General features: G+C 40.4%; 1 protein-coding gene across 1 annotated transcript in view; it reads left to right on the top strand.

Annotated features, from left to right (window-relative positions):
* PHLPP1 (PH domain and leucine rich repeat protein phosphatase 1) overlaps positions 1–14,142 on the top strand; it is a 128,587-nt gene that overhangs the window by 69,779 nt on the left and 44,666 nt on the right. Inside the window, exon 3 of the mRNA XM_005021068.6 lies at positions 1,812–1,937. Coding sequence (XP_005021125.2) covers positions 1,812–1,937 — 126 coding nt within the window. The remainder of the gene's footprint in view (positions 1–1,811; positions 1,938–14,142) is intronic.

The following is a 14,142-nucleotide window of genomic DNA, read 5'->3' as shown; positions in this document are numbered from 1 at the left end:
CTAATGTAAGCTAACAGCAAGAAACATTTCTAAAATTGCAAAAAGCTGAAACTAGATATTTTTCTGACGAATTGTGAAACAGAAGAGATTGTGTCAGAACACAAGGCAACTTTTTTTTCCACTCGGTGAAATTTTCACTTCAAAAACCATGTGGACGTGGTCCTGGGCAACTGGCTCTAGGTGGCCTTGCTTGTGCGGGGGTTTTGGACCAAATGGCCTCCAGCGGTCCCTTCCATCCTCAACTGCTCATTGGTCTGTGGAACTTTAATAAGACAGTAAAATTTACACCATTACTATTTCAGCCTAAATAGTGTTTCAGAACACTATTACTGGCTTGATTAGCCAAGGTAATGGGAAGTGAACCATTAGTCTGGGGATGAATTTACACCTGAAATACTGCTGTTTTACTCTGCATGCTGATAAGTTTGATTCTTAAGAATTATTAGGAGAGGAAAAAGCTTGGTAATATATGCAGACTGGAGTGGATGCATTAATATTCTGTACTAGTAGTATGGAAAGTAGTAATTTCTAGGAGTTTTTTCCTATACACTTTAATGATTCTTTGACTCTCTACTTCAGCATGTCCAGGATAGACACTTTCCTCTCTTTTAGTGGTAGTGTGTGAAGTCTGATAGTGAATTGTATTCGTGGCTGCAGCACACTTGATAGGGTCCCTGTTAACTTTCTCCTTAAGAGGAACAAGATTTTACTTAATTAAAAAAAAAAAAACAAAACTTTTTTTTTAAATTGCTTTACTTAGAATTTATAAGGTATTTTTCACAGAAATGCCTCACATTGACATGAAGATGGTTAAGCTGAAAGTTGACAGCAAATTTTAAAAGAAAAGGAGAACCAAGCTGAGAAAAAAATGTACTGAGGGCTTCTGCTGACAAAGCTTGGGTGGAGGATGCTTGGCACAGAATTAAGTGTTTTTTTAAATCATCACTCAAAAAATATTCTTCCTCAACCCCATAAATACACTGCACTTCCTGGTTTGAAAGGCTTTCCAGAATGCAGTGCTGAGACATTGAGACCATAAGTTGTGTGGGACTGCGCGTGTATGGTATCAGAATGATGTATTCTGGGGTGTTTTTAGCAAGTTAAGAAATGCCAAAGAATTAATTGGGGTGTAAGAAAAGCATTTTGTTAAGCCTGTTTTTAATAACAAGTATAAATTGTGCTCCTTTAGGTTGTATTAAAGACAGCCCGAGATGTGTTTCCCTAGGAAACCTTTTATGTTGCTCAGTCTCTTAAAATGTAGTTGTTCCTGGTGTTTTCCTTTGACGGATTCTTTGTATCTTGCGTGCTGAAGATAGCTACCCAGAAGAAAGTTGTAAATACCTGGGGAAAAAAAATGAAGTTACAAGGAAACAACCCCCAGAGAAACCTTAAATACTGAAAATAGCAGCAACTTAACTTTATTTCAATATCACCATCAACTTTCAGTTCAAACTTGAATTGTTGCCAGATTTATCTGCCTGCAGCACCTCCAGTTTTTGCATACCTTTTGTTTGTATGACATGAGATTAAGTCATGTGGCTAGGAATTTTTGTCAGACACGTTCTTATCTTTAGAAGTTTATTCTGGAAAATGGAGATGAGCAAGCTTTTGAAGGTTCTTGTTGTTCTTATGTCTTGCTTGTGTAGATTTCATGGATGTCTGGCAGTCAAGACCTAGCTGAGTACTTGAGGGAGTTAGTACAATTCTACTTGAAGAGCTCCTCTTAGACACATTTTATCTTTTCCCTGAGGACATCTGTAGAGAGGTTCTAGATTCTTTTTTTGCTAACAGTTTTTATGCCTTTATTGTAGGTGGAAGAAGTGAAAAAGCACCAGCACTGTTTAGCATTTAGCTCCTCTGGACCTCAAAGCCAGACCTACTACATTTGTTTTGATAACTTCACTGAATACTTGCGATGGCTTCGACAAGCATCAAAGGTAAGAAGAATATTCATTCCTGAATGGGATGTTGGCAGTGTTATCCCCAGTTCTGTCCTCTGTGCCACAACACAGTCCCTTTTCCGGGTTCATATTATTAGGAACTAATGCTGCTGCTGTTAGTAGTGCACAAAGAGGCTCAATTTGGGAGTTCTTGATAACAGACAATAGCAAGGTGATTTTTTTCATTTACAATGAAGCTTCTGTGTACTGAGGTTGTGTAAGCAAAGTTCTGTGTTAAACTTTCTCCCTTTTGTCATCTTAATCCAGCTGGATGGATGGAGTGAGATCATTAGAACAGAAATGGTGACAAATATAACTGTCAAAATTAGAATTTAAAAGGCTGTGTTGTTCAAACCTAAAATCGTGTCAGATCTTTTTTAATTAGCTCCCTACACAGAACCCAAAGCCTATGTTGCTAGAATTAAGGGGTTGTTTCCTTACTTGGTAAATGTTGCTGAATCACTCTTTAGTTGTATAATTATTTGTTTTTATAAGCAAGCATGTCAGCTATTACAAATTTCAGTTTAGGAAGGGATTAATTAGTAAACTTCATACCATGTTTCGAGCACCTTTTAACTGGAATTTAGGTCCTGCATTATTTCATTTGACTTTTCAGTTCTCTTATATGTTGTTGAAAGGCTGTTTTTGCAGTTAACTGGTTTATCTCTTAATCCCTGCCACTTCTGGATAAATCCTCCCTTAAGTAATTCGTGTATCTTGACCCACTGATTTTTGATTTTTACCACACAAGTTCTTATGTTGTGTTGTCAGCACTCTGGTGCCTAAACTGTCCATTAGTTTTTACTTGACAGGGCTGTTCATGTTCTTTGCTATGTTAAAGCGACTTGTTTTTATATAGTACTACTCAAAGATATTTATGGCACACTAGAGCTGTTCTGTCTCTTTTAGATCGCAATAATGCATTATCCAGCCTACTGCCACCGGTACAGCTGGGTTGCATGTTTTTTATTTTATTTTTTAAGAGGTTTGGTTATTATGTCAGACTTCCTTTGAGCGATAACTACTGCACCTCCCAACACATGCATCATTTAAAATGTCCTTTGTGTGTTCTCTACTAAGTTTTAAATTCTTCTTAAAGACTCAGTTTTGGCATCCCTGCTCGGGTCTGTTAAGGCTCAAGGTAAAAATCCCCAGTGTGTGTTTTATGAGCCACTGAGGTATGGTCTGCCAGATTCTTGAGTTCTCGCAGCTTCGTGGCTCTGCCTGGGAGAGTAGTGTCCTTTCATCTCCGGAGGCTTTGACATTAGATAAATGAAAGGCAAATCTAATGAGTGAGAAAAACAGTGTAAAACAATGAACTTCAGAAGTAGAGATAAATGGCCAGAAAGTCCCTCTGAATTACTGGCAGCATAAGCTTATTCTGTGCCATGCTGTGCTTCTCTCTTTCTCTCTGGTTCACCCAAATGACTAACAGCATTGGGAAGGTAGCCAGCATGAGAACATATCCCCATGCACTCATGAGATCCTCCTGTTTTTCTTATGTAAGAGTAGAAAGGAAATACATAGTTTAAAGTGTCTTTTTAGACCCTCAGAACTGAGGAAACTTGCACTACTTGTTGGTAAGACATGCTGCAAGGAAAAAATGAGGCTTAATTGTCCCCAGCTCACCCCTCCTCCAACCCCAAAAAGTGAGATTGGTGGATTTTGAGACTGTATGTTGCCACTTCAAGTTGCTTTTTTAATGTTTGGGTTTTCTATCCTTAGACTGAAAGACAGACATGAGCATGATTGTATGCAAGGCAGTTGTGTGGGAAGCACTGTGCTGTAACAGTTTCTAAAGAATAGAAACAGAGAAACTACTAATGCTGCAAAGTAACGCACACTTCTTGCAGCTGATGCTATCTGTCCATGTCTGAATTTTTGGTTTTAAGGTAAATCATTCCTGATTTTCATGTACAAATGAGGAAGGCTCACTTTCAGTTCTGTAATTGAGGCAAGCTAGAGTTCTCATGCGGGGGTGGGGGGGAAGACATTTATATAAGCTAGTTTGCTTTGAGTGTGGTGAATGGGAAGCTACTTGAGTTCAGCGAAATTGAAATGTTCTTTCTAAGCAATAAAACACTGTGTAAAGTGTTGTATGTCTAAAGGGCAGTAAACTTGGGAATGGAAATGTGTGCTTCCCCAACTTCCAGTTTCTAGTTGCTTGCTATGGGCTGGGTTACATGATATGGGTTCTTGGTTAGTTGTGGTTCTGTTTGCAACACTTGCACTTCTATGAATCATATCTATGAGCATATTTTAAACGTAGTAGATATTTAATGGCATTTGTCTTGAAACTGGCACTGATGTTAACTTAGTTATGCTCATTGATAGCTTTTTCTGCAGTCCTTCATGCTTCTGATTGACACATGCTGCTGAAAGCTGAGGTTTCTGATACAAGTGTAATTAAGGCTTTGATATGAATTTTAATACAGCAGGCAATCATGGGTAAAATGTTTCATTAAAACTTCTCGATTCAATTTTTAACTATGAAAAAAAGTGTATTTTATATACCTCAAAAGAGTCAGATGATGTTATTTCAACTTTTAAATAACAAGCTTAATCTTAAAAGGAGATTTTGCAAAGAATGCTTGCTCTGCAGTCTTTCTCCCCACAGAATATTGGCAGTGTTGATTTTTTAGCAGTGTTCCAGAATGAGACAATTCTTAACACATCACTTCTACAATAAATAAATGTATGCTAGAAAAGATCTGAATTCATGTTTGCAGAGACTTGGGCTTAGTTTAATTAGAAATGAGCATCACTCTTGTATAGTCTGATTCATTATAACAGTCAAATATATCTTAGCAAAGATATATCTGACGGATTGCCCCAGTAGATTTTTTGGATGGCGCTTATGAATAGGTTTTTTGCTAGGTTCTTATATGAGTACTTGTCTTGAGGTGAACAGAACTCTTGTTTTCAGGACTGACTAAAACTATTGCACAAATAATGACCTAAATATCGAACTTGGTGGCATACTTACTCCAAATAGGTCACTTTTAGATATGCTGATTTATCCTCAAACGGAATATTTTTAAAAGCTGGAGATGTGGCTTGTTCGTTAATATTGATAGTTTTCTGTACCACAGTGCATTTTCTTTCCTTTTAATTTCCAAATACTGGAGTGCTAATTAAGGAAGCTCAAAAGGAAAACAACAACAACAAATTTGGTCCTTTGTGATCTAATATGTTCATTCTGTTGCCAAATGTTGAAAAATGAGCTTATGCAACTGCAGGGGGGAGTGGAGGGGAAGAAAGGGACGTCTTCATGGCTTTAAAGAACTTCTTTTTCTGCATAAAGTTGGCATGATGGTGCTGGAACTCGCACAATTACTTGCAGAGTGATTCTGATCTGCCACTGTTTACTACTTGAATGTAAACTGCAGAAGGACAAAAGAAGAATGTGCATTAACAGTGAAGAATACATGATGAGGGCTTTCCTCGTTTGCTACTTCCAAAATTGTTGAAGGTGGGTGATGGAACAAAAGAAAGAATCTACCCCCTTATTGAAGTAGAAGAAAGCTTTTTCCTGGGTGAAGTGTAATTGAGTGGTGGAACTTGCTGTCACAAGGCTTGTATTTGTGGTGTGGTGACATGCTCCTGCTGTTCAACACTTTTTAAAGTTTTTCAATATGTGAAATTGCTGTGTAAGAGTTGACTACTACATGACTAATGACATGGGTTGTATAGCTAGTGGAAAAAGGATTATCAGTCCTCCACGTTCCAAGGCATACAATTAAAAGGGGACATCAACATCTGTCTCAGAAATGTGGTATTGCATAGCTTAGTGGAGACATAGTACAGGATTTTCTTTTCTTGGAAACAGTGAGCACCACTGTGCACATCGAGATGGGTTAGCTGACCCTGCAGAACTAACCCCACCTCAGCTCTGGGAGACCAGGAAGCATGTTGACAGCTTCTTGCAACAATTATTTCCTGCTGTAGTGCTCTGCTCTGTGGGGCAAGTAAAGGAGGAGAGGTGATGAGAGATGAGGACTAAATAATGCACGACTGCTTCACGTAAGCTGCCTGTGCAAGGCCAGATGAAATACAGGTAGATCAAGATGTACAGGCACACGCCACTTTACTGGTCCTTTTACTGAGCTCTTCTCAGGCTGAATTGTACAACAGCTGCTGTAGTGACTGCATGTTTAGTGGAGAATAAGCTGCTGTGTGTGGCTTAGATACCAGAGTAGATTTGTACCTACACACACACACACACAGAGGCTGTTAAAAAATTATGAATGTCCAAAGCGATCCTTGATTAATAAAGATTCAAATTTATGAGTTTTCTCCTCTGTGTCTTTGTGTTTTCCCTTCTCTGTTTCAGTCACCTTTGTCTTCGAGTCTGCAGTGGAAATGTCTGTGCTGTCCCAGATGATCAAAGCCTGCTGTTAAAAAGGATAGAGTAAATGATGATGTCAGTGTACGCGATGTTTAAAAAGTTCTAAGAATAGCAAATTCAAGGGAGAAGGGCACGCTGCCATATTGGTCTCCCTTTTTTCATCTCAGTGCAGAACACGCTGTTCATAAATTCATTTGTGCTGTGAAACGGGCAGAAAACAAACAAATTGCAACTTATCCTATACAAATAAGTAGCGAAGGACCCCTGTAGCAGTTGTATCCATCTGTCTTGAACTTGTTGTAGGAACTTATCTGAAGTAGCAGTACAGAATGAACGTTTTAGCATTTTTATCTCTAAAGTTGTCCTGCTCTGACCAGCTGCCTTGCTCATTATTCTAGGTATTTTTTCAGTGCAACAGCTTCATGATAGGAGAGTACGTTCTTCAGTGTAAGTCTGAGCTATGCGAAGAAGGCAAAACTGATCTATTACTCCAGTAATACGATTTTATTTCTGCTGAGGAAAAATGGTTTGAGTTCTGACTACATACAATCTTGGTGTTGTAGACAATATTACATAAACTAGAAATTCTATAAACCATAAAGAATAACGCTGAGCCTGGCTGCAATTCTGCAAATGTATTTCCAAAACAGGAGATCAAAATGATTGGCTTGTGCAAGTGTTTTACGGGATTGGTGCTGAGGAAATGCAGTGAGCAGCAATTGAGTGCTACTGAGAGATGTACCCTCATCCACCTTCAAGGTAGTGGAAGGTAGTCAGTTGTGGGACTGCTTTTTCCTCCAGTGTAGGGGATTCTGCTCATTAATTAGTGATGTGTAATAAGCAACATCAGCTTGTGCACATATCTGGCAGTATCTGAAATAAAGATGAAGCTATTAACAGATGACTTGTTCGTATAGGTGTGGTCAATCAGCAGAAAGACTGAAGTGTGGATTCCAACTTTAGGGTGGAAAATAGACTTTGCAGAGCTTTTTAATACAACATATGGCCTTCAGCCCATACAGACTTGAAGCCAGTAGTCTCATGTTTAAATTAGCCCAAAGTTGTACCTTCTCTGGCTTGCCCACTCTGAATGACCTGTTCCATATGTTACTGGATACTCTAATGAGCTGTACCATCCTTACAGAATCCATCATTGGAGGGATTTTTATTACCAAACCTCAATTTTCTCTAGAGGTATTAAGGACAGGCATTTCTAACGCTGTTCAGAAACGGCTCTGAATATATGCGTCTAAATATAGATGTGTGTATATATATGGGAAACTCTACAGAGAACTGTTGTATGCAACAAACACTATTTTTGTTACTCCTTTCTGACTTTTTTTTAATAACTTTCTCTTGCTCCATGTGTTTGAGTACACCATCATGATCTGGGGTTACTATGTTCACGTGCATGCTGGGGATGGGTTGGAGGTGAGGGATGGGCTAGTCACTGAAACGGTGACTGCTGTAGCTGGCTTCTGATGCCAGAAGTGCTTGGAGGCTTGAAAACGAGTCTTTCTACCCCTGTGACCTAAGAGTGAGCGTAGCGTAATGCCAACATCAGTGACCCAGGCTGGAAATAGCCTTTCATCAAAATCCAAGGCTCTGCAGAAGGCTTGTTTTAAGAACAACTGTCTAGGTTTCTTCAAATTTGTTAGACTAAGTAGCATTAGTAACATGTTTGTAACTGTTCATTCAATTTAGGGAAGTTTTTTTATTCACATCAGAGTTTTTTCTCATTTTTTTGCTGTGGGTGGTGGGTTTTGTTGTTTCATTTTGTTTTTCCCTACTTGTAGGAAATGTAATGACTCTGTTTGCAAGAAGGAAACCATTTTTCCTCTGTAATACCATAAAATGACAATATTGAGATAATGCCTTCTCTAAAAATAGATCCCTAAAAATAAAACCGCAGCTTCCTTTTAGCAGTGATTACAGCTACTCTATCATAAACAAACCTCTGGTTTCTGTGTGGAATTTGACTTCCTTTTTTTTTTGTGTACGTGTGAAATCTTCAATATTTGTGACCTTTGCTTTGCAGTGATATTCTGGGTGTTCTTGCTCTAGGTGGCTTCTGGTCAACTCAAGCCTGAAAGCAGATGAGGCAATGCAAACTTGAGGCCAGTTTGGTTTTTCTTTTGATTATAATGCTTGAAAGTATTCCTCTTCCTCTTTCGCTGCAAAACCTATCCTTCTGTGCCTTCTGTTGTTAGAGGTCAGTTGTGTTTTGGAAGGTAACTTCTGTTCATTGTAGCATCTCCTCTAATAGTTTGGGGGGGAAGCTTTGTACTTTGGCTCTGCTGGGTAGTTGTCTGCATTAAAGTTATTCAGCTGACTCCAAAGTGGTGTAACTAGTGACCAAGGTTTTCTCTTAATTTCAGTTCTAGTCAAGCTGTAGCTTCACTTTTTCTTTTTCGTGCTGAAATTCAGAGTCTGTGGTCCTTGTTTTGGACTTGTTGCCTGCCGTTAAGGGTAGCTATTGAAGTTTTGCAGCCATGAGTGAGAATGGAAAACTAGGTTTCGCCCACACATATGGAAATATCATTCAAGTAATGTCCTTTGAAGCCTCTAAATCAGAAGAATTGAAGCTGAATTTGTGCAGTTCCTGCATAAATGCAGGGAAGTTTAACCATGGCTTACAGCTGCTAGCAGCTCCACCAGGTGTTGCAGTTGCTACTGTTTAAGGTATGTTCATTTCAGGAGGATCCCAAATTATTTTCAGTAGCCTCTTGTGGTAGGAGGTGGGAGTGAGCAGGGGAATGTAAGTTGGTTCCTTGGAGCTTCATTAAGAGCAAAATGTCTGTGCTGAACAGATCCCACGAGGCTGGGGGAGGCTGCAGGGACTGGCATCCTGCACAATGCTTCCTTACATACCAGGTGATAACTGAGTTAGTCTTGAAATTGAATGACTAGCACTGAGAGCCTTTCCAACCAAAGTCTAGCAGGGAGGGGGAAGAAAGGAGAGGCATTACCAGCAAGAACTAATTTTAAGGATGTTTGGTCTCTTTAGGTGGCTTATGTAGCTCGGGGGGAAGGAGGAAGGTCTCCGCAGAGAAGAGGGAATGAGTGCTGCGGACTAGTTTTAGGCCCGGGGCCAAATAGAGCTATATTCTTTGTTTGTATTACAAAATACTAGGGTCAGAAGGCCTTGAAAAATTGCCATGAAACAATGGCACGAGAACAGTTTATCTTATTGTGGAATTAATCCATATGATAGTGTTTGCAGCTATGTAGGAGAACCTACGTCAGAAAATGGCGGCCCAGCATAATGGCACACTTAAACAAAACCCAACAGCAAACCCACCAAAGGCAAACGAAAAAGCCCTGTCCTTGTGGGACAGGGGAGATGCAGGCAAGTGAAGACCTGTGGTAAGTGCTGACGGTCCCACTGGCGAGTCTGAAATCTGAAGCAAACACCGGAAGAAAAACCTTTGCTGGAGAGCTGCTCATCGCAAAGCCTGCTTACTGTCTGTACAGCTGTTTGTACAGCTAAAACTTTAACACAAGTTATGTGGAGAAAAGGAGGTATTTCTCAGTTTTTGAGAGAATGACCTGTTTGTTTTTTTCAACATTTCTGATGAGTAACAGATTGCTTTCAGCCAAGCTGTTTTAAGGATGTTAATAGTCCTTGCTCCACCAAACGGAGATTCACATGCCTGAATTATAAGAAGCTTAATGCTACAGCTAATTACTGGCCCTTAACTGCGAGTCACATCTTAAGCCTTGTCCTTGCAGGGGTCTTATCGGTGTGAACATCTTGGGGTGACTTACCACCAAGGCAGCGGTGTCGATATTGCTGCCTGTGCAGCATTAGGGTCTCTCGAAGAAGAGCAGTTTTCCTCGTGAGGGAGCAAAAAAACACTCCTGCTCTGGAATAAATGACTTCAGACGCTTCCAAACATACTGAAACGACAGGTGGCTAATGTCATCTTTCTGACAAATTCTCACTTTCAAGATTTTGACGCTTAACCTGGGTCGTTGACTTCCACATCTAAGATTTTTTTCTTTCTGGGCCCGTATCCTGCAGGATAAAGGAATGCAGCTTCTGCTACCACACACACTCAGGCTTGTTACTACTGCCTTCATTTGAGTTCCTACGGCTGTGCGTAACATCCAAAAGTCAAAGCAAGCTGTTTCTGCACGCTGCCTGCATCTTTATTAAGAGGTAGGGAGAGGAGAGCAGGGATGAGCAGAGCAACTTTTGTGTCCCTGAGTCTCATCAGCATGAGGAGTTTGGAGATTTTGGGCTGAGTTGTGCTGGTACTTCCATCTCGGGAGGCAGCTACTGCTCTTAGCCATGCCATCGCCTGTTGGTCTTGTGAATGACTGAGGGGTTCTCAGGCTTCTGCTGAGCTCCGTTTTCTCTTTCCAAGGCCCTTAGCTTGAGTTGATACGCATCTAGTTGGTCTGAAAGAAAACAAAAAGGAGAAGAGGGCAAGAGAAGCTGTGATCTTCTCACCCTTTGGACTGCCTCGATTTTCAAAGTAGTCTTTTAAAAATGGAAGTATAAGGCCTGGAAGCAACAGGAAACCTTTTTATTCTCCCCCCCTTCCTCGTTAAGGTTTTTGGCATTAGTTTGTTCACCAGTCTGTGTGCTCCCTTGGCTCTTGAGGGTGCAGCAGGGCACGGATCTGTTCCCTCACTGTGCAGTTGGACCCGTGGGGCTGTGGCACTTGAGCAGGGAGTAGGGTTAAGATTGGAAGCAAGGTCGGTTTTGAGGAGAACTTGTGTGCTCTAAGTGGCTAGTTTAGACACTTCAAGTGCACGTACCACTGTTTAGTTAAGCCTTGTGCATGTGTTGGTGGGATGTGACGCTTATCAAGATGTTTAAAAACAAATCCTGGAGGAGAAGAATTATACTGCTTCTGTATTAGCATGTCTATAGCAGGTGTAATTTAACATCATCAGCTCAGTTCAAACAGACTGAGAATTTGGCTGCCTTTACAGTGTGGGCTGTTTAGTTATTTTAATTGTCTTCTGCTGAAGTCCTAAATAGTAATTTCTTATCTGAATAGAGCTGTAGGGAATGGGCTGAGGGTAAACAGGAAAAAGACATAATTACATGGGTTTAAATTCGCACCACAGGTCACACCAGAAGATGGGCTTGTGTAAACAAGGCTTGTGTTTGTCCATACAGCTGGGTTCAGCTGCAGCCATTGCTGACATCCATTGTCAGCGACAGATCATTTTTGTAATAAAGCCAAGGCTTTAAAACAAAGGCTGTAATAAGACGTGTTGCGTAGCTCAGTGACAGAGGTAGTATTATTCTGTTGGACAAAGCAAAGCAGTCTTTTAGCCCTGTGTAGCCAGAAGAAACGAGAAAATTGGTTAATACAAATATTTTTGTGTTTTTATTGCCAGCTGCTAAAGAGCCACAGCAAACCTATGCTACATTTTCATCGATTCTAAAATAGCTCACATTTTTAAAAATAAATACCTTGATGAAACCTTTTTCCTTTAAGATACTGTTGGCATGCATGAATTGTTGTTCATACTTGGAAACACCATTGTGACACAAATAATGTGTTTAGAAATGAGGTTTTGTACCTGGGAGGCTCCCAGTTCTTATCCACCTGTGCAGACCTCAGATGGGCAGCAGCAGGACACGTGCAGGGGGCAGAGTTCTCCAGCATCACTACTTGCAGTGGTGTTTGCAGAATAAAGCTGCACCTCAGTGCTGCTGGAGAACACTTACCATCGTGACAACAGGTTTTTGTGATAGCTGCAGTGTGTAGATACCTGTCATTCAGGTACTATAGGTTCAGACCACTTATTTGAAACTATTTCAGTGTGCTGGACTCACGTGGAGACCCAAAAAAGGACTTTAAAGACTGTAGGCCAGGGCTGCACAACTGAGGTTGTGCTTGGCCATACCATGTTACTGCTATTCTAGTATTAAAATAGGAGAACTCTCAATGAAATGATTGACTGTAGAGTGGTTAAAAATCAGATTCAGGAAACGGAGAAGAGCCACATGTTTGCTCCTGTCTAGGATGTATTCAGGTTTGGATGTGTTTGGAAGACATTCCAGAGGGATTGGTCTGGACAGTGGCTTCACCCTGCTTGGGGGAGCCATGAACTGTGCTTCTTGTGTTGGTGTTATTTATTTTTGTGCCTTTATGTGTACACACACATCAAGTATATAAAGCAGTTACACTTTTATTCTTAAATTTTCCCCAAAGAAAACACCTAACATGCCATAATGAGAGCTTGGCATTTTCTCCACGTCTATCCAGAAAGCACTTCCCTCACATCTTGCTACCACACCGACTCCAGTATTTTTGTTAGAGCACAGGCCTGTTGAACTCAGCCCAGATGAATTGTTTTATTTATTTACAGTGGAATGTCTCGTTTTTCTTTCTTCTAGTAGAAAGCCTACTTGCTGCAGATAATGTCCCTTCCTGAGGATGCTCTTTATTCTTTGACTGCGAGGGGTGTTCTAGCCAGAGATTTCTTACCTATTATCAGCGTTTCTCTGCAGTGATTCCCCACAGTGAGCTGAAGAAACCCAGTGCTTTATTATACACTCTACTATGCTTTAGGAGAATGCTTTGCAATAAACAATAGCAAACAAACACATGTGCTCTTAGTAAACGATAGCAAAGGCATGCACAGGCTGCATTTAAGTCGGTTGAAAAGCGAGATTGAAATATCCCTTTATTGTTTTTCTTTGCTGCTCTTCTTTGTTTTTCATCTCTTTCCTCTGTTCTCTAGGAATTTGTTACAGAGCAGTACTGAGCAATGAGAAGGGTAAAGACTTCATCCGTGCCTATGAGAATAACTGTATTTGTTTATACGACTGTTCCTTGTAATGATTCAGCAGTTAATTCCCAGCATACTGCCTAGGTAACAAAAAAGACTGCAATAAAATTACAGTCGATTTCAGAACTAACTCCTTTTAAAACATATTTAACTTTGACAGTTACCCGTGGTCGAGCCATCGTGGAGTATGTATCAGTTTTATGATTAATGAAATCCTTTGTATAACAGGGTGATTGCTTTTAAAAACAAAACCAACAAAAATAAAACTACACACACAAACAGGAGCTATAACTTGTAAAAACAATATTACTTGTAACAGCTTTTTCTCCCCCAGAGGTGGAAGGCTTTAACAAAGGAACTTGCATTCTTTTTTGGAGACCACAGCAGAATTTGGGTTTGTTGGCTCACTTGGAGTTATCAGTTTGGGTATGTTAAACATTTTCGAGTGACAGGCCTTGCTGAGCACTCTGGGTTGCTTATTACTGTTCCTGCTGCATTCCAAACAAGCAGTTGAAGCAACAGGACGTGTAAACATTGCACCTGAAATTACACCTTCTCCTTTTTCATCTAATGGGTGTCAGTGCTTTTTCATCAGTTGTTTTCGGCGTGAGGAGAAGCGTGCCCTGCTGGGCAGGTTCTGGCGCCGTAAATAGACCGAACACCTAACTTTCCGAGATGACGGCTGAGAATAGCCCGTGAATATTTTCTGTCTGATACTATAGGAGGAAGAAAAATAGTAGCTAGGGTGACAAAAGGACTGAGCTAATTGAGTAAAAGAAATTGAAGCATTTTAATGGATGTGGGAGGGCTGGATTATTAGCGGTCACATCAGAGAAAAACACGGCACCGTCTGTTCCTCTTGAAGCTTATGGCCGCGTGTTTGTAATAGAGCCCACTTATCCTGAGGTCTGTGTAGCTTGTGTTAGAGAGGAAAAAAAAAAAAGGGAAGAAAAAAGTCCTTGGCCTTCCTTTCAGTGGCAAGCTACTTCACTTATGCCAGCAAAAAAAATGATCTGTTTCTGTGTTCAGGGTCCTTCATGGAAAAGGCTGTATCTCTGCCCAGAAGATTAGATGATATCTCCTTCACTGGAGTTC

This window comes from Anas platyrhynchos, chromosome 2 (genome assembly GCF_047663525.1).
Source record: "Anas platyrhynchos isolate ZD024472 breed Pekin duck chromosome 2, IASCAAS_PekinDuck_T2T, whole genome shotgun sequence".
In the NCBI taxonomy this organism is placed as follows: domain Eukaryota; kingdom Metazoa; phylum Chordata; class Aves; order Anseriformes; family Anatidae; genus Anas; species Anas platyrhynchos.
Note: the sequence above shows the minus strand (reverse complement) of the source record. Positions and strands in the feature narration are given on the sequence as shown.